The following is a 21,787-nucleotide window of genomic DNA, read 5'->3' on the forward strand; positions in this document are numbered from 1 at the left end:
GGACTGGCTGGATGGGGCTTTTAGAATCCTGGACTAGTGGGAGGTGTCCATGCCTACAATATGGGTTGAAACTAGATGATTTCTAAGGTCCCTTGCAATCTGAATCATTCTATGATTCTATGAAATACTGGATCAAGTTTGCTTCCTCCAGAATATAAAAACTAAGCTCCTTCCATCTTTTTTTCCCAGTTTACATACCTACCACATTTCCTGTCACAGACTTCATGCACTTTTTCTACTTATCCATTTACAACCTCTCACCATCAGCAAAAAAAAAGCAAGGATGTTTTCTACCTGTCCAGAATTCAGCCTAATAAGACAAAATATAAAAAATAAAAATAAAAAACAAAACAAAAGGGAAACACAAGCCAATACAGTTCACTTGGTTTCTGAAACAGATATATTTAAATATGCTTTCATTTAAAATCCAGTATACAGTACACTAACCTGACAAGTATTTGTAAAATCTGTATGAAAGATAATTAATGAATGGTGTAGAACAATTTGTTGTCCCAGTGACAGGCAAACTGAAGGAAAATTACGAAGGCAGTTTCTGATCAGCAGAGACAAGTGCCTGTCCAAGACATTTAGCCTGAACACATACTGTAATACTTATAAAGCATTGAAAAAACACACCTGTAATCAGAGAGTTTCTTTCATAACAAATAAAACAATGCTGGTTTGTCTCACAACAAGGCCACATGAAGGAATTAACTTTTTGTTCTATTCATTTATATCTGCCACTGAAATTATAAGAGAATAATTTAACTCCATATTTGCCCTAGGACATGTTAGGATAAAGGTGTCAGCCAAAGGAAACTAACATTAAAAAAATCAATAACAGTATTCAAAGATCACAAAGGAGGTTAGTAACTGATGGGAATCCCTAAGTAATTTTCAAAATGTAGTGACCTTTTACTTCACCTGAAATAAAATGTACGGATGCAATTACTCGTGTTTTTACAACTGTTTTTACAACTGTTACGTAGTAAATGTTCCTAAGTATTTCCAGTGTTCATCCTAATGACATCATCAAAAAACACACATGAACTTTAACAGAATTCCATATTTCAAAATCCATTAATGTAAATAAATAAATAAATAATGAACTACATTTCAAAGTTATACAATGAAGCATTTGTATATGGAAGGGTTGTTTGAAGCTGTATCTCCTTCTTAATGAAAATTTCACTGATTTGCAGAATTAGAATTTAGAACTGGGTTTAAAAATGTGCTATATTTTTTTGGTTGCTGGAACTGCTGATCTGTATTGGTGATTTATTTATTGCATAATGGTATATGTTTTTTACCTGAAGCAATCCTGTGCAAAAGTTCTGAGATTTCTGTTTGTACTTTCTTGGAGGAATTGACTAACTGCTTCAACTTTTCGGTCAAATATGAAGAAATCAAATTAATAAGGTGTTTCACATTTGTGTTTTCACTTATTAAAATGATTTATATATTATATATATAATCATAATAATTCACTTATTAATGCTGAATCTAGCTTTGCAAGAGGATAAATAAACAGCAAATTGCTTTAAATTTCAGTAAAGTAGTGAAGATTGCACAGCTTACTTTACGGAGCATTACATGAAATCATGACAATAAAAACCAATGTGCTACGATGTACCAATCTCAACTGAACTTACCTAAACCAACTTATTTCTGGCAGAGGAGATCCAGTGGCTCTGCAGAACAAAGTTACTGCTTCTCCTCGATCTGCAGTGGCATTAAAGGATTTCTGTAGCAAGGTAATTGCAGGCGGAACTGGAAAATACAACATTATTTCCTATTAATGTAAAATACAAGACTCTGTGTTTGGGAAGAAATTTAAAGCACAGGATTCTTTGCTAAAGTATTTCTCCGTTTTTCTTAAACAGACAATGACGGACTTCTAATATTATCAGGGCATTTGTAACTTCTTTGAATTAGGATAAACTCAAAATACGTCTTGTTTGGTAGCTGCCAATTTTCATTGCCATTTGCATTATAGCTGACTGAAGTCAAATCTAGCAGTTATATACATACTCTACCATTCAGAAGTTATGACTACAGATAATTTAATTATTTTAAATGAAAATATGTCTCTTTCCCTTTCGTTCAACTACACAGCAGACCTACAACTATGAACGGATATCAGACACTGCTTTAAAAAAATGTGTCAATACGTAGCATCATCACAGAGTAAGAGAATTCACTAAACATATTTAATTATGTTCACTGAATTTCCTGGGCAGGAGTATCACCAGCTTAAAGAACATAAAATGTGACAGACAAAATGGACACAATCTATTTTAGGAATTACAATCCATTTTGGTAATTGTGCTCTGTGGATGACATATTTTGTCTGTCCTTTATAAGATAAATTCATTAATAAAATTAAAACCATTCACAGAGAACCTCTGCCCAACAGAAAAAATAGCAATAATATTAAAGACCTGACAACTCACAGGATGCCTTTAAAATCTCTGCTCATATGGCATTTTAAGACACTTGTCCTTATTCTGTTTCCATTAAACTCTCAAGTAAATAAAGAAAAACAATCCCAGCAAACTGGAAGGAAGATACATGAAAAATAAATGAGAGGAAGAGACAATACAAAAAATATAGCTTTCTGCTAGCAAGAATACCTTATCATTAGAACAGCTCAGTTATACTTTTTAGCTTTCATTTTCAGTAGCAGACAGAGGGCAGTCCCAATGAAATTGTCTATGGCTTACCATTGCAACTCACATCTTTCTAGCTGTTGAGAATCAGATTCTGTTGTTTTAAACAATACAAATATTTGAGCAAAATAAACCTTTTTAGTGTTCTCTCTCAGAAACCTTTCCGACTTCTGAACTTTAAATATATGAAATTATTAAAACAGTGACCCAGAATCATTGATGATCAGTAAATGTTTTAATGTACTTCTGACTCTTTGTCATAGTGTGCTGAAATTTACGTATTACACAGATCAATCCTTTCCTACTTGAAATTGCAGTACACAGCATATAAAACTCCTTCGGTTGTGCTGTAATAACTTGTCCATCTTGCATTTCTAAGTGTTGCATAGAAAATATTTCATACTCCTTAAGACATTTTGCAGTGCATTCCAACATTTTGACCTGAAAATAGGGTTAGTGACATGAGATGATGAATCAGTCCTTCCCCAGCAGTAGCAGGTTCTTCTCTACTCACAACTAAGAACTACAGGACCATGACTCAATTCAGCAAATTACTTTAGTGTTTCAGTCTTCCCAGAGATACTATGATGACAATTAAATCAAATATCAGTTTTCTTACAGCTCTTTCTGGGAAGTGAAATCTGTTTATTTTGGTTCTGTACTTTTATGTACATAGGATACAACTAGAGAATGAACCTAAAAGAGGAAAAGCCAAACGGATTTGGATATAATAAGCAAGATGCTAGTAAGTCTCTCACATTTCTAACATAAAGTGAAATGGTAAAGTCCAGACACATTTAAGGCCAATTCACTGATTGCATTTTTTATCTTTTCACCAAAAAACACTACTATTTTTTGTTTCTTTCTGATTTTAATATCAATATTAAAGTCAATTGTGGTCAGGCTAAACACACTCAGTTTTAACTCTGAAAAGCTATTTATTCCTATATAAATTAAGTGGAAAATAGCTCTTAATTGATACCACTTTATACGAGCAATGTTAGAATCTCTCAGTTGGAAACCTCTTTTCCTCACAACACTACAGAACTGGCATTCTTGTCCAGAGTAATAAATACAAAAAAGGGAAAGAAATTTGTGAATATAAGCTACCAATAGAAGATGTGAAGCGGGACCACAGTTTGAAATCTGATGGTATCTCCCTCAGCTCAGTGGCATATATCACACAGAAGTGAAGGGTGTTCAAAACGTATGCCTGTATACACGTATACAGATAGTAGCAGAATAAAATCTCATTCAACATTTTTAAATATTATCAAGTGTTGGAACTGTTGGAATATATTTAGGAGTCAAAGGGTAATTTGCTTAAAAAAATGTTGAAGGGACTTCACTGTGTGGGACACATACTGTTATATTCTATCACAACACACAAGTTCATTGCCCATTTGCTTGTCATTGTCTGCACGCTGTCTAGGAAATCCTGAAGAGTTCTCTTTCAAATATTGCTGCTTGAATACATGGATTAAATAATGTTTGCCAGAATGCAATTAACCAAAAATGCAACTTATTTAATGACTTAAGTAAACAGAGGTGTGCAGAGGACCAATCAAGGACAAAGCATTTAAAACTCAGTGAAAAACACAATGGAAACAGCTTCACTGAAACACTGACATTAAACAGAATGTATGGATAAAAAATGTCCTCTATGATCTGCGCTCTTTCTAGACAATATATGAAGAGACATTTATTTTTCAACAGGTCAACCCTGAATTTATGAGAGGTTGAACTGAATTTGTCTACATCTTTTCATATTCCTTGTGAGAGTTTTATAAGAAACTAATAAAATCTTATATTCCAATTATCAGATAACTTGTTTGATTCTACATTAAAAATAAAGTGTTAAGGATCTATATGCAATACTTCTTAATAAAATGTATTTGTGACTTCTGGTGGTTTTAAACTGAAGTGATTAATAAAATACGTACAGTGAAGTAAAGCCAAATAACTATGAAAAATCAGAAGGTTTTTAACAGCAAGTAACATAAGCATTGAAAAATACACTGACATAAATAACTACACACTGAAATATGAAACTCAAGTTTCAGTGATTGTTAGTATTCTTCAAATGATTATAAACAACTGAGCTTCTGCATAATCATCTACTCTGATACTATGAACTGCAATGAATACTACTTAAATACTGCCTCATTTTTTTTAAATAGCAAGTGATTACCTTTATAGGAAAACAATTCTGAACAAACATGAAAGCTGTATTAATCAATTCAGTTAGGCCTCTTAGAAGCTGATATGTTTTAAAACTAAGGCTATGGCAATCAGCTAAATTAAGAAGTCAATTCAGAAACCTTTACTCCTTACCATTCACAATAACAATTATATCCCGGAAGTCAATCTCTCCTCTGGCTTCCACTCTTCCTTCACATCGGTATACTCCTTCATCACTTTTATTGATGTTAAGAATTTGGAGATTATTGTTTGCTAATATTGCGAATCGATCTAGAAAGTAATGGAAAAGATTAAGTGGTGTTACCTGTCATTTCCTCACAACACAACACAAACACAGCATTTATATTCCAAAACAGCTAAGAGTTTGTTCACAAAACATACGCATATACATCTTCACACACACACACACAAAAAAAAAAAGCTATGTGAGTTCTTTTCCATTACCTGGAACTCTATCAGAAAGTGAAGACAGAAATGTAAAGAGAAAATTTAATTCTGCTTCAACTGTACAGGTTTACAGGACACTGACAGCCTCAATGTGCTTACATTAATTATGTCTAGTTTATTAAAGCCATGCTTGAATACCAGTGCCACTAACACACACTATCATGAACAAATGAAATCATTTTTTTCTTTCCTATTGCTATGTGATTCCCAGAGAACTGCGCTTCAATATGTTTTGAAAAAAGTTGAAGTCTAGTCTCCTTTTTTAACTTTGGTAAACTTTCTGCTAATGTGTATTGTTAATATGTGAGATAGATGAAAGAAACAGAGAACATTTCTTTAAAATGTTGAAACATTGAGGGTTCATTTATCAACAGAAAAAAAGAATGGGGAATGTTGACTGCATACTTCTTCAACTTTTGACGAAGAAAAATAAATTGGATACAGTAGAATCATAGAACTTTCAAATTTGGAAGTGACCTTTAAAAGGCCATCTAGTCCAACTTCCTGCAATGAACAGGGACATTCACAAGCTAGATCATGCTGCTCAGAACCTGGTCCAGCCTGACCTTGAAAGTCTCCAGGGATAGGTCCACCAACCACATCTCTGAGCAACCTGTGCTGGTGTATCTCACTACTCTCACTGTAAAGACTTCTCCCTCATATTCAATCTAAATCTCTCCTCTTTTAGTTTGAAATTATTTCTCCCTTCCTATCATCAAAGACCCTACTAAAGAAAGAGCCTGTGTCCCTTTCTTTCCTGTAGCTCCCCTTTAGATACTGTAAGGCCACCATCAGGTCACCTTGCAGCCTTCTTTTCTCCAGGCTGAACAGCCCCAACTCTTTCAGCCTGTCCTCATAGGATAGGTGTGACATATCTAGTGGCCCTCCTCTGGATGCACCCTAACAGGTCCATACCTCTTCTGCACTGAGGACATCACATCTGGATGCAGTATTCCCAGTGAGGCCTCACCAGAGCATAGTAAAAGGGCAAGATCACCTCTCTCAATCTGCTGGCCACGCTTCTTTTGATGCAGCCCAGGATACAGCTGGCTTTCTGGCCTGTGAGGGCACATGGCCAGCTCATGTGTGGCTTTCCAGCCACTAGTATTCTCATGTGTTTTCTGACTTCTAAAAGGTTTGTGCTCAAAACTCTCATCTCTCAGCTTGAATTGATAGTTTGGGTTGCCTTGTGCAAACCTTGCACTTGGCAAGGTTTGGGTTGGGTTAGTTTGGGTTGCCTTGTGCAAACCTTGCACTTTGATGCAAACCTTGCACTTGGCTTTGTTGAACCTCATGAGGTTCTTTCTCCTGGGCTCAATGCTCAAGCCTGTCTAGGACACACTGAATAGCATCCCATCCCTCAGGCATGTCAAATGCCCACGGTGAAGCCATGCTGGTTCCTTTGTATCTCCTTCCTCTCTTCCACATGCCTTAGCATAGTTTCCAAGATAATCTGCTCCATGATGTCTCCCAGCACAGAGGTGAAACTGACAAGTTATAGTTCCCTGGATCATCCTTCTACCCTTCTTAAAAATGGGTGTGATGTTGCCCATTCTTCCAGCCACCAGGGAATTCACTTGAGTGCCACAACTTTTCAATTATCATTGAGAGTGGCTTGCTGACTACATCAGCCAATTCCCTCAGGACTCTTAGATGCATCTCACTGGGACCCGAAGATTTGCAGATGTTCAGTTCAGGTTCCTCAGATAGTCACGAATCTGATCTTTGCTAACAGGAGGGACATTTATGGCTTTGAGTGCTGGTTGATGAGCTGCTGTCAGAGAAGACTGAGGCAAAAAAAAAAAAAAGAGTATTCTGAGTTAGCCTTCTCCTTATCTGTTGTTACCAGTTTGCCTGTGCCACTCGTTAGAGGAGGTACAGACCCCTGGACTTTCCTTTTTCCTTGGCAGTGGTACCTGCAGAAGCCTTTCTTATTCTTCTTGGCACTCCTTGCCAAGTTTAGTTCAAGCTGGATCTTGGTTTTCCTGACCCTGTCCCTACACAACCTAGCAGTTAATAGGAAATACTCTCATGAGTAAAGAAGGTATTATAAAACAATAGCATTTTATTCTGTGTCACAAAAGATATAAATTTTACAGCACAGACTTTTGATTACTTCAGTTTTTCAAACAACAGTACAACAAGCCTCAAGTCTCAGAGTTAATATGCAAGTACACCAATGTCCACACTGTTTGCTTGGTACATCTCAGACTCTGAGAAAGCATCACAGCTTTGCTAGCATGGATAAATTTATCTGAGTATGTTTTGAAAACATGTTCAGCTCCTACATGCATGCAGCCCAAAAGGAGTTCCTGCAGAATAGTTCCAAATAATCTTTTGGGCATTTGGACCTTCTTGTTATACCTACAGAAAATTTCCAATTTGAGAAAAAGAAGGAAGGATACTATAACATTTGGATTCTTACAGACCACGGCACCAGGTTAAATTCCACTTAACTGATGTGCTAATAAAATTACACTCCCCATCATAATGTAATTTTCTTTAACAACAATATTTTAATGTGAGTTAAAATGTATAACTTAAAGAGTTACCAAAATACTAACTGTCAGCAAGAGTTGTTATTTCTTCATTCCGATACAGCCAGCTGACAATGGGAGCAGGTGAACTAGTAACACGGCAAACAACTTCTGCAACTTCTCCCTGTCTGAACTCTTGTGGAGATATTATGTCCCGAAAAGTTAGCTTTTCTAAAAAGGAAGAAAACAGAATACCATTAGTACTTTCCAGTTCACTTAGTACTGAAGTTAAATGTGATATCAAATTAAATATAGTTAACTATTAAGACTTCCTCTTGTGCATAATACAGAATTATTTCCGTAATACATTTTTCTCAGATAAAACTCAAAATGGTCTTGAAGACAGAACATTCCTTCCATCTCTAGGAATGATTTTACAATCATTTGGCATTATGAAAACATTTGTTTTATTTACAAAAACTGAGCTTGTTTTATAAGTATGTTTTCATTGTTTTCAATGTTCCAGAACCCAGTTTTGAAACTCTAGTTTTTCAGAGAATAGTCCTTTTTACTCTCTTCTGTGTTTTATTCCTCATGATCTTATTACTGAACAAATTCCTCATGTTCTCATTCCATTTAAATGTCCAGTGAAACCACTTAGAAAAGTCTTACTAGAAAAATGGAACTATAGCCTCATTGACTATGACTAATTATCAGCTAAATAAAAACATAAGTTAAAAAAAAAAAAAAGGAAACTATATGGGAAAAGTTTCTATAACTGTCATAAGAATTTGTAGACTTTTTTAGTAAGCACTAAAATTCTGGAGAATCATGATCAGCATTTTCTTTTTCTGGTTCCAAACAATCATAGTTAATATTTAATTTTATTAATGAGTTGAAAAAGTTCAGTATTATGGGAATTCAGCAGAAGAACTTCAAGATAGCATTAAATCACAGTCTTATCCAAGATCTAATGCAGAAAATAAATGCAAAAGAATTCTGCATAGAATCAAACACTGCCAATTAAATTCAAGAGGATGCAATTCTTTCTGCGCTGACACGAGTGTAGGCTCAAATAATCCATATGGTTCCCACAATAGAGTGAGCAAGCTTTTGTTATATGCATCTTGCCCACTTTCATAAAGTATTTGTTTAAAATACTTGAAGTATTTGACTACGCTTCCACCTCTGAAGAAAAACTCTCACCAAGTTACACAGTACATCCGCCTTCTTCCTTATAATACATTACAAATACGAACAATTACACTTTTATATGTTAGTTTCCATAAACCTTTCAATTTCTTGCATAGGTCTTTGGGCTTGTCTATCCTCAGAATTCTTAAAATTACCACATGCAAGTACTTCAAAAGATTTCAGCGATGCTCAGCACCCTGCTAATGGAGTGACTGACAGCTTAAAGCATAATAATGAATTCCACAGAACTCGCAATCGTTTGAATTGTCAGCTTTCAAGCCATCATGTAATTCCTTGTAACTGCTATCATCATTCTGATGGTTGTTTTATCAATAGCTTTTCTTTTTGAATTGCATATCTTTTGTTATCTGAGTTATCCGTACCTTTCCGAAGCAGTACTTTATGATTCCACTCATTATATTCTGTCTCAAGGCAATTAATTCCTTAACATTTAATCCAACCACAAATGTATTTTTTATGAAGGACTACTCTCCAATGAAGTTACTGAAGAATTCAGCTGAAAGGACGTCAACAAATGTCCCCTCCTTTCACCCAGATATCCCTTAGCTTATATCTTTTCAGTGTACTTAATACATAGCTTTCAGTCATTTTGACTGATCTAAAGAATACAGTATACTGCAAATGTAAGTAAATTCAAAGAAAACCAAATGCTCAAAGAATCTCTAGCCACAATAGAATGTAATTGCTTTTCAAATATATTCAATTAGTTGTTAGCAACTGAAATGCAGTTTAGTTGTTTATTACATTAAGCTTCAATGCTTTATACCAAGATTCCAATACAAGGCCAAGAATACAAGAAGACTGACATAAAACTAACAAATTAAACTTCACTTAATATACTTGGCCCTTCTTATATCTATTTACATGCATACTTATAATAGGTTGTGTATATATTTGTACTTAACTAGTAAGGTTGATTAAACTTATTTTTTCTAATAGTCCTTCATAGTCCTTCTTTTCAATGAGGAACACACAGTGCAACCCACAGAGATTGTATTTTAAGGGAAAAACAGAAAGTAATCAGCAATATTATGAAGTCACCTTCAACTGTGAGCTAAACTTCAGGAGACACAATTATTCGGACAATACACTCCAGAGCCTGGGACAATATTTTGATAGGGTTTGCTTTCTCAATAGCAGTGACTTTCAAAACATATTCTTTTTTTATTTGATATTACTATACTTACGATAAATTTCCAAAACAACAGTAGCTTCTTGAGTCTGTCCTTTAGCATCTGTTGCTTGACATCGATATATACCAGCATCTTCTATATCTGCATTATAAATGATTAGACGGGATCGAACACCTTCCTTCTGAACAACCACTCTTTGACTAGAAACAATTTTCTCTCCTTGTGGGTTGTACCAGTCTATGTTGTCAGGCTCACCAATGGCTGCAAAATAAATAAAAAAATAAATAACATCCAACATTAGAAGTTTAAGGAGACATTAAGTAATGCATATACACAATCTCTGTACAATGTCACAGACTCCTGAACTGTGAGAAGGAGTTCTGAGAAATTCTGTAGAAAGATTAGAAAGGTAAAACCGCAGACAAAGGTGTGACTGTTGAGACAGGTTAATTAGTAGCTCCAGAATTTGAGAAGAAAAAATAAACACAGAAATATATAAAATTTGAAATGAAAGGGAGTCTGGTCAGTAATCATTTCATCTTATAATTGGTCACATGTCATTCTCAATGAACGTTCACGAATCAGCAACATTAAGATTCATTTCTGGCAACAGCAAAAGCGAACTCTTTTCTTCTAATTTACTTCTGTCACTACAGAAAAGACTCTTTAAGTAGAGAGGATACAGCAGATTAGCTTATTAGCTTATTAAATCATTAGTTTAAACATGTATTTAAAAAAAATAAAAACCACGGTGGACATAAATTATCTATTCCAACACAGACACATTTCAAACTAAGTAATATAGTTTGTTGGAATCTGAAATCAATAGTTTATAGACTGCAACCGAGAAACCAGTGAAGATGTATTTATCACAGTTCTCACAAGTCAATATGAATATATAAAAATATGCAACTTTAAGTTTATATTGTGAATTGATTAGTACACTTTCAAATCATGCATAAGGTTGAAAATCTAAGAAAATAAATAATCTCAAAATAACATGAATACGCACCTGTACATGTGAAGAATTTGGATTCACCCACACTGAGTTCGACTTTGCTAAGAGAAATTGAAACCTGAAGTAGAGCTGAAAAATAAAAAGTATTTTGTGAACACATTTTCATTCATATGTTTGAATTTTATATTTTGTATTTTCTTATTCTACACAGTGTACTATTACTATGTAAGCTGTATACCAACATTGTATCTTCTGCAGTATATAGAATACATAGTCTCTCTAAGCTTCCAGACAAAGCCAATTCCCATAAACTCACAACAAGCAGACAGGAAGTTTGTTAAGAATCTAGTTGGATGGTTGGGCTTAGAAGACAGCAGTTAATGGGTCATCCTCTACCCTGAGGTTAGTAACAAGTGAAGTAGCACACAGTCCTGTCTGGATTTTTCCAAATGTAAAATCTTTAAAAATAACCTGGATGAGGTCATTGGAAGAATGCATCTGTAGGAACACCATGATATTCAGCAAGGATATAGTTAAGTGAGGGTTGACACAGTGGGTATAGCTAGGTACTCAATGAATGAGGAGAGGCTGGAGGCACTTCTTTAAACTGAAGAGAGCTACAGAGGAACTGAACTGTCATCTTCTCATGCCTGTGGAAAGTTATTAATAAGATGGATGAAAGACATCTGAAGAATTGAAATAAGAGACGTTCAGGCTGGACATAAGGAGAAACTTCTTCATAGTGTATTGCAGCAGGTTGCCCAAAGATTGCGCAGTCTCAGTTCTTGAAATTTTCAAGAGCTTACTGGATAAAGCCTTGCACAATCTGGTCACTGTGCTATGAGAAGGTTGTTCGACTACAGAACTGCTGGGTTACCTTCAAACCTGAATTATCTTATGATTCTATAACCCAGTGAATGTGTCTTCACACAGCCAGTATCATTGGTGAAACATTTTTTAAATGCAAAATAACTACGCGATCTTCAGAAATAACTATTCCAATACTGTCATTATCCTAAGTAGCTGTAGTTCTTCAACATTGGTTATCTTACAGAATTGGCCAATAGAAGTTCATGAACCAGTGGATAAACAGGTCATGTTAATTTCAAGTTCTTATCAACACATATAAAAGTAAACAGAAAAGGACACAGTAAATTTTAGTTTAGTACTGTACATAGTAGAGAACTCAGATTTGCATGAGATTTAGAAGAAAAAAGTACTATTTCAAGAACATGGGGTTTGGAGTCTTGAATCACAAACTTATTCAGTGGTGGAATTACGGTGGAAATATTTTACCATTCCGAAAACCACAACATAAAAGTGAATGTTAATGACTGCATTCATTGTATACCAAATGACCTCACCTCTCTAGATTCCTTTTCATTAATTGGTATAAAGGACCATCAGAACAAACTTCTCTGCAGGTAGGAACTATTAGAATCTAAATTAAACTTTCTGAATACCAAAATTTCTCTATGAATATCTTAGAACTTACAAACTTGCTAGAAAAATCACTGTTTTGTTCTGTTGATAGTAAATAGTAAAGAACAGATGAGCAAAGAAAGAAATATTGTCTAAGTAGTACATCATAAATATTTATATGGAGATTAATACAATTAAAACTATCATGAAATACATTTGCTGTTTACTGAAGCACCCACATATGAAAAGCCTAAAAATACATTTTCAACTATGTAAATGCCACAGATGAAGAAACACATAACATACAGAAATTAAGAAACTGTGATAAGAAGTGAATAACAAAGTTAGAAAATATTTTTCCTTCATCTATGTGATGCATATTTGATACTGCAAGATAATTTTGGCAAAGAGATGAACAGCTGAAAATTATTAGCATAAGTGCAGTTATAAACACTGTGAAGACATGCTAGCTGAATCTGTGAAACAAAAAGAAAATCACATTTTCTGTACATGCTACATTAGTATTTACAAAATAAAAGACCATCTGTCCAATTTTTTCAGACTCATCCTTTTACTAGCTCTGCTTCACGTAAATAGAAAAATATTGCTTTATGCAAATAAGAACGAAAAATATTGCCCAAGTGGTTAATCTAGCAATCTGTGCATATTAAGTAATCAGGCAAATAGAACAGTGCTCCGCTAGGAGAAGGCTCACTCATTAGTTTCTTCAAGTAGGACATACAATTAAAAGTAAATACTGCACAGAGGCAACATATCCCAAAAGTTTTTGAATGTACTTGAAGAATTACACGAGTGCATTAGGTTACTGTAAGCTCTGATGAAGATGGTATGTGCTGTGCATACCATTCATGTTAATGCTGTATGCTAACAGCTAATGAATAAGCATAAAAAGGACTAGTTTGTACCAGACTGGTTGGAACATCTTTGAATACACAAATGAATCTTTATTTTATCAGGTCATTGAAGCAGTTCCAAGAATTCAAGTCAGTAGAGGCTGTGTCTAGCTATGTTAAAACAAACCCAGAAATGAATAGCAGCTTCTGGCTGTTTCTGACAAAGTAATGCCTCTTCCCATACTTCCAAGAATATTCCAAAGCTAGCAAGAAGTAAAATATTAAAAATAAAAAGAAGGGGAAAAAAAAAAGGCAATGCATTACTTGAAGATCACTTGATCCCTTCATGTAGAACATCATACAGCATAATGCTCCTGTAGTATTTCTTGTTCTAAGAAAAAGTGAACTCGGTGAGGGCTTCATTTAAGTCTTTAGTACACATGCAATTTTGCATGAAAATAAAGCACTGTTAGCAGTAGGTGATATAAGGAATCCCTTCCACTCTGTTCGTAGTCATTACAAAAGAATTATTATCTTTGCTAAGAGGATTCTGTCAAATTATTTCCTAATGAGTTTAAAAATCACTTAGGAAGATAAGTAAGAATAGTAACAAGGGGTCCTTTTGTTCTGCTAAATATGGAGACAGTTGACTCTATTCATAAGACTTAATGTTTGGTAGACTATTTGATTTCAGAACCATTTACACTAGTATACTTCACATTTCAGAACTACCACCACCCATCTGTCATAGCTGTCTACACAGATGAATTCTGAATACAACAGAAGTGAGCTGTCATCAGTGTAAGCTCAGTGTCATTCACAAATGTACTTCTAGTGCCACATAACAATATATTAAAACACATAAAAAGCGTAATTATAGAAACTTATATTCAAAGCATGTATGTATAATACATGCCACATTAAAAAGGAAAAGGAGACAGTATTTGGATAAAATTTGAAAAATGCTGGTAAAAGCAGTACTCCAACTAGTTCTTGGGACTTCTTAAGAAGAAGAAGAATAGAAACAAAAATAAAAATGAAACACTTCCAAAATCCTGAAAAGCTAAAAGCTTCCAAATCAGTCAGCTCTACTTAAAAGTATGACACAATGTAAATAAAACAAACAAGCAAAAAAAAAACAACAAAAAACAACCAACCATGGCAAACAAAAGAACTACATATTCTGCCCACTTTCTTCACTGTAAACTTACTACAACATAACTAGCAGTTTATGCAATATTGATATTGATCTGAATACTTTTTCAAAGCTATTTTTGAGAAATGAGGCAGAACTCCACTGTAGAGAGGACTTCTAAACCTGTTGGGTTGCTAATGCACTGGAAGGTAAAGTGAGTAACAAGAAAAGGAAACATGCATGAAAACAAAACAAGGCACTACTGGGGATCAAGCTACATCTGATAGCTACAGCAGCTAATATATGTGTGTTTGGTAGTGACCTCTTGGACAAAAAAGATGACTGCGAGATACAGCTGAGATAAAAGTAAAGATCTTAATTAGAGAGGTTGAGTTCTCTAGCTGTAATTACGAGCTAGTATATCGGTATGCTTTGACTTCAAGTAGTATGTAAACTTCCTTGAGTGATACATTTCTGCTTTCAGCAAAGGATTACAGTATCATTTAATGTTAAAACATGCTTGGAAAAATCCTTACTCTGAAGCATGAAATATTTTTAATTGGTACCTAACTCATATGCAGAACAACCATTCACCCTGTTAATTTTCTTTCCAATTGCTATACTGGCTTCTGAAAATATTTTGTTTAAACCCACTGATTCCAGATAATAGTGAATGGGTTTTGCATGTAAATTACACTAACATAATCCACACAGAAACTGATTCTCTCATAAAATTATAATATTTTCTAGTTTTGATTTATTTTGAAACATCAAAAAAGTGCTATTTGTTTTGGTTTTTTTTCCTACATACTTGACTCTTGTGGGTAGCCTGAATTCAAATAAGGAAATAGAAAAGTATTAACAGTTCAAGGGCATTCTGTATTTAGGACGAATGTTCTTTTATGTTCATTTTACTTTTTTATTTAACAGAAAAAAAAATCAGTTAACTTATTTTAATTAGTAATTCAGCGAAGTCAGAACTATAAAAATGTTAAGAATTCTACACAGTTACAGTTTAGCATGAGAAAGTCCGATTTGAGTTGTTCCTGTGAAAAACCAAACAATTAGGAACCATAAACCTCTGCATAAAGAATTCCACTAAAGCAACCATTTCAAAACAGAGCTAAGACTCCTTTAAGCTGCTTGTTCTTGAAAAACCAAATAGCCCAAACAGAAATAATACTGAGAGATAATCTTAAGTCATGTAATGTGATATATATAGGAAGAGAACACAGTCATGTATCAAAAAAAAGCGGACTACTGAAGTTAACAGTATCATTAAAATTGTCCTAAAGGACACACACAAAAATGATATAAAAACAGGATATTTTCATATGCAGTCACAACTCTTCTGTATCAGTGTATACTGTCTATGTGGAAGGGATCTGTTTATCTGAGTAAAAGAAACAATGTTCTTGTTGTGTTTGTAAAGCCTGTGAGGGTTGTGGTGCTTTTAAGTATTTGTAATCCTTTGTGAATGACAGTAATGGTAAAGAAGCGATTGAGAGTACTATGGGGGACACCAAGGGTGAAAATTTAACCTCAATCACCTATTAAAATTTAACTTCCTCAACATTCTGAAATACTGTTGGATTTTTTTCCAATTTTTGTTTATCAGTTACATAAAGTAGATAATGTTTCTATGTGGACACTATTCTAACACCCTGTAAGCATTGTAACAATATATTCTCTAATTTTATTTTACTTTTAATTTATGATTGAAGATACAGTAACTGGTCTAATGTTAGCCTGTCTTTTATTTGATAATTCTGAATGCTACTGGGAACAGGAATCCATTTCAGCAGAAGTACCTGAAAGTTAAACTGCATCTACAATCCCAATACACAAAAACATAAAACTCAATGGACACTATCCTGACTGTATCATATGAGCAGCTTTTCCATACCATGAGAACAGCCTTTTGCATAACTTGAGCAGATATAAGCTGAAGGACAGAAGGCTTGCATTAATATAAGCTCAAGAACAGAATGCAGAAAGGGCTGCAGAACTTACTGCTAAGATAAGAAAGTAGAATAGGTTTCCTGTTATTGGAGGTAAGACAGCAAAATAGATGCCTCAGCTCAACATCGCTGGGAACCAGTTCAGGCTACCCCTCTTAAAAGGTTGGAAATCCACAGAGAGAATGATTACTAGCTTTCATCCCACGACCACCAGAGACCCCCATTACAATGTTAGGATGCACGCCCAAAATGGTGGGACAGTATGTTAACTGTTTCTTGGAATTTCTGCCCATGTCCTTGGAATTTAATACACTGTACCTTTAAATATGTAGTCGATTCTCTCTTTGGTGTGCATGTTTGGTGAAGCAATCTCCCATGCATCCAGCACTGTAATAAAGGGAATACCTGCTTGACATAACTAATTGGTGTGACAAGTTACTTTTAGGGCTTTCTTGGCTTCATGATACAAAGTTCTAAGGTATTACTTGAGGTGTCATTTTCCCTGATGAGAAGAGCTAGAAGTCACGTGAAGGTCAAACTGCTTTGAGGGGCATAACAGAGTTTGTAGGGGTGAACTGCATGATGCAAGAAATCCAGTACTTTGCCACAACGTCATAAATACTGAAGCTTGATAATCTTCTACTGATAATCAAATAAAGATTAACAGTATTTCAGAAAAACATTCTTTCGTCATGAAGTCTTATCTTGAATGTTTAAATCCAAACTAAACATGAAATTAAAACTAAGAAATGTCTCTCCAAGAAGGGCTTGGAAGTCACTGCTTCGCAAGTGTGACTGCTAGAGATACTGCACCTTATCTGTGCAGAAGTAGAATGAATTTGACTCTATAGCTGTTAATAAAGTAGTTCTCTAGAAGGATAATACACTTTTATGCACAGAACCTCCATAATAGTGAATACTCCCAATCCTGCTTTAACAAATAAACAAAAGCTTCTATTTTAAGAACTGTCTTGCAGCCTCAGAACCTCAATCAATATATTGAAAGGACACACATACTGAAGTGTAGCAAAGACAATCTATGTAAAGGAATAATTCAACTACCTCACAAATAAGTATTTCTGTTCTTCATAAACCCAGCCATGTACACAAACTACCACACTACATCTGGGATGTTTTAGGGTTGTTTTAAGTGAGCCATGAAATGTGATTGTTTCTTTATCTATCTAAAAAAAAAAAAAAGACACAAATCTAAGAATGAGTTAGGCTTGAAGGGACCTCTGTAGGTTCTCTCATACTAGACATAAGAATGAATAGATACAAAATGTTCAAGAATTATAATATTTCTCTCATTTCATCAACGTATTTAGGACTTGTTAAGAAACATTCAACAGATACCACTAAAAGTACACTGCAGAAATTGTGCTTATTTGTTAATACAAGGTAAAATCTAGCAAACAACTCTCAATGTTAAGTGAATTTTCTACTGGTCATATAATTTTTAGCCTATGATCCGTATTTCCACAATGACAACATGGAGTTAAAACACTGTTCAAGAATCTCTGGTGCTGAACTCCTGAAGCCCATGCTATACCTGTTTCAGAAGTGATATTTTGGACCAGCAGTTGATCCTGTGAAATGAAAAGTCTTCAGTGGGTTAGAGTTCTTCAGCTGTCATTTCATAAATATGTATTTCAGTTCAGTTTCACTATGAAGATCTGTCTCGCTCCGATTTATAGGAGAGAGAGGAGGTTGTTTGATATCTGTATACCTGGTGTGAGATTAAGAAACAATGGTTCAAATGTTGGGTTCAAACAGCTTATTACAAATCTTGCTCAGGGAGATGGAGAAGGGGAGGATGGACGCTACTACTGATCAGGGTGATGGGGAAGGGAAGATAGGTGATAGAAAAGATAGGAAAGAAGCAAGAATTGCATAAAGCGGGGATAAACACCACCAGGATCCAGCAGCGGTCCCATCGCTCCAATGGTCTGAGGCAGAAGAGCAGAGGGGAAGAGCAGCAGCAGCAAGGGCCAGCCTTGGGCAGCAAGCAGACACCAGGAAGCAGCAGCAGGATACAAAAGAAAGCAGCAGGTCTCAGGTGGCAAGCCCAGTAGGAAGTCCATCAACATGCAGGGATCAGCTCATAAGGGTTCGATGACAGAACACCTATCCTCATGGTTGTTGATTCCTCTTTTATCCTTTTTTCCTGCCTACATAACATCCCTGGGTTCCTGGGTAAGTGTCAAGTGAGTACCTCCTGAGACAGCTATCTCCCTCGAGATGAGACCACGCAAAAGAGTGTTCTCTGGCCATTGAGCTGCGGCTTATCTCTCTCTCTCTCGATTTGAGAGAGGACTCAGGACTTGTCATCTGTGTCCCACAGACAAAGGATTTTGCCACCCTTGCCCAGGACTTGCTTGGACTTGTTATCAGCAAGCTTTGAGGCAATGGCATAAAAAATATAATCTCTTACAAGAACCCACTCCACTTGCTTTGAGATCATTCCACAACATGAGTCAAAACATGGTAGTAAGGATGGATATCTGGGAAACACAGTTCTAAAGCACATATATAACTGAAACTAAAAAATGTAATGTAGATGAATTCTATAATTCAAGAGTCAGTATTACTTCTTCACAGTGCAGTGACGGAGCACTGGCACAGGCTGACATAGAGGTGGTGGAGTCTCCTTCTCTGGAGACGTTCCAGACCCGTCTGGACGCCTACCTGTGCAACCTGGGCTAGGGAGCTCCTTTGGCAGGATAGTTGGACTAGGTGATCTCAAGAAGACCCTTCCAGCACTTACAATTCTGTGATTCTGTGATAAATTGGGATTTGTTAAACTATTTTTCATCAACAAATACGAGCTTTGTTTCAACTACCTTAACTAAATTGTTTTACTAGAAAAGAGATGCATCAAAAGTTTTAATATCTTGGTGAAAATTATCCATAACTACAAAATGTAAATATTAAGAATAGGCAAATTACAGACATTTTTATCATTGGGTATTGGAAGGATTATTAAAAAGAAAATCCACTGAAAATCTAGTTATTTTACCTAAAAAGAAGGATAGAAAATTAAGGTAGTATAAAAAATTACTGCTGCTCATACAGTTAAAAGTATTCTCTTTGACTTATGGAAAAATGTCAGAACAGTTTCCTGAGCCGCATCTGGATTATAAGAACAGTCTCAGGCATGAATATTCTTTCTGCTTCGAAAAATTAGAAGTTCAAAGAAATGCTTGTAAATAACTGACACTGTCAGAGATCATAAGAAAGCAGGCCAGCTTTTCAAGCTCTTTCTTTTAACCCTTAAGCTCTTTGATCTTTAAGTGCTATTGTACGGGTACTAGCAAGTTCACACTTTTAATTATCTTGAGTTAAGAAACTAATTTTCTCTCAAAGGATTACTTAGAAGGCTTTCTAATTGAGAACCAACAGGGTGGCAATTAACATGAAATTAGCAAGGCAAATTAATAGGCAAACAATCTATTGCAGCAGACAGTCATAGGTTTTGAGAAATCAATCTTCTCATGAACTTCAAAACATTTCTATTAAGGATGCTGTAACTTTACTATTTAGATATTTACTGCTCAAGTTATAACTGGTTTCAGGATTACAGATCCTTTCTAAACTCTGAATTTCAGATTGAATAACGTAAAACAGGTCAGGTCAGGTCAGACATCTAACTACCTAGTGCTGCCGTTTCTAGAATAGTCAAACAAGACAATCTGAAGAATCAGCACAAGCTTTTACTGAAGCTTTTTTTTCATTTTTAGTGCTTGTAGTTAGGTATCCAAAGGTCTATTTGTAGCGTTCATTTTTAACAGCACCTGCAAAATACATTCTCTACTACAGCACATTCACTATCACCTAAGCCTGTAAAACTTTTGGCTTATTCAAAAACTACTGAAAATGAATTACATTATTTAATTATACTTTTCCAAAACAGATTTTCTTTTGCTCAGTTGGTGCCAGATAAATTCACTGAGCGTTTCTTTCTTCTGCTGCTTTGAGTATAACATCATTAATTGCAGAGGAGTGCGACTAGATGGCCCTCAGATGTCCCTTCCAACTCTATGGATTCTACAATTCCCTTTCCTGATTTTTCCTGATATTACAGAATTCTACTATCAGTCTTTTCTGTGTCTGAATGATAATGCTCAACCAGATTACTATAATTCATTACAGTTTCTCAAATGATGTATCATTAGACAGAATTATGGAGGAGGAGTAAAATGCAGTTCCAGTTCCCAGGTATCCTTGACAACTATATATTTTAATTATGTTTTATGATTTTTGTTGTATTACTGATATTCCACATCATAACATCATGTGGTATTAAAGAGTAAAATACGAAACTCGGTATTCCCAGGCAGTCTCCCATCCAAGTACTAACCGAGCCTGACCCTGCTTAGCTTCCAAGATCAGGTGTTTCCAGGGTGATATCAGGCTTTTCTAACTTCCATTCTGCCCATGTTGAGCTCCTCCTCACAGACTTTAATAGAACGGAACAGAATGGAACCAAACGAATTGGAAGCAACACTCCAAGATCATTGAGACCAATCGAACTTTAAAGGATGATATTGAAGGCACTGTTTAAATGCCTTTTGAAGACTGACAGACACAGGGCATCAACCACAACTCTAGTAAGCCTGTTCCAGTGTCCAACCACACTCACATTAAGGAAATTTTCCCTATTATCCAGTATGAATCTTCACTGGAGCACCTTTATACGTTTCTACAATAATTTACCAGGGAAAGGAGAGATGTCTCCCTCTGCACTTCTCCTCACGGAGCTGCAGAGAGCAATGAGGTCATCTCCCGGCCTCTGCTTCAAGTATTCTCAGCCTCTCCCTATAGTACCTTCACCTCTCCTTCTGAAGTACTGAACCTATCAGCCTTCGAACCTAGAGAGACAACCCTGTGCAAAGTAATAAATAAATAAATAAATAGATAGATAGAATGAAAGAATAAATAAATAAATAAATAGATAGATAGGAAAGGATTTTCATATCACCATTTTGACTTTTTTTTCTGAGCTAGTATGTCTACAGAACAGTTACATTTTATCAGGACTAATGCAACATATATAATCCTTTTTGCCTATAACAAGATTTTGAGTGTTAGCGAGGGCATTTGAGTTTGGACTGTTCACTTTTAAAAGATTAAATCTCTACCTCAAAGCTACTGGACAACTTGTGGTGAAGCACTCTTGATATCTCACCTGATGATGTTTGCTTCGAATATGTATAATAGACATAATAGATATAATAGACATAACAGATATAATAGACATATATTGGATGCAAAATGGAACCTGGGTTTACACTCTGTTACATATCTTGACATG

The 21,787-nt window shown here is 35.3% G+C and overlaps 1 protein-coding gene across 1 annotated transcript in view; it reads right to left on the reverse strand.

Moving 5' to 3' along the window:
- The window catches only part of NCAM2 (neural cell adhesion molecule 2), a 222,339-nt gene that overhangs the window by 117,038 nt on the left and 83,514 nt on the right, over positions 1-21,787 (reverse strand). The window contains exons 3-7 of the mRNA XM_065740855.1: positions 11,156-11,230; positions 10,198-10,404; positions 7,883-8,026; positions 5,004-5,141; positions 1,653-1,770 (exon numbers count right to left, since the gene is read on the reverse strand). Coding sequence (XP_065596927.1) covers positions 1,653-1,770; positions 5,004-5,141; positions 7,883-8,026; positions 10,198-10,404; positions 11,156-11,230 — 682 coding nt within the window. The remainder of the gene's footprint in view (positions 1-1,652; positions 1,771-5,003; positions 5,142-7,882; positions 8,027-10,197; positions 10,405-11,155; positions 11,231-21,787) is intronic.

The sequence above is a fragment of the Cyrtonyx montezumae genome, unplaced genomic scaffold (genome assembly GCF_038088225.1).
Source record: "Cyrtonyx montezumae isolate F1298 unplaced genomic scaffold, pur_monq_1.0 scaffold_3, whole genome shotgun sequence".
In the NCBI taxonomy this organism is placed as follows: Eukaryota; Metazoa; Chordata; class Aves; order Galliformes; family Odontophoridae; genus Cyrtonyx; species Cyrtonyx montezumae.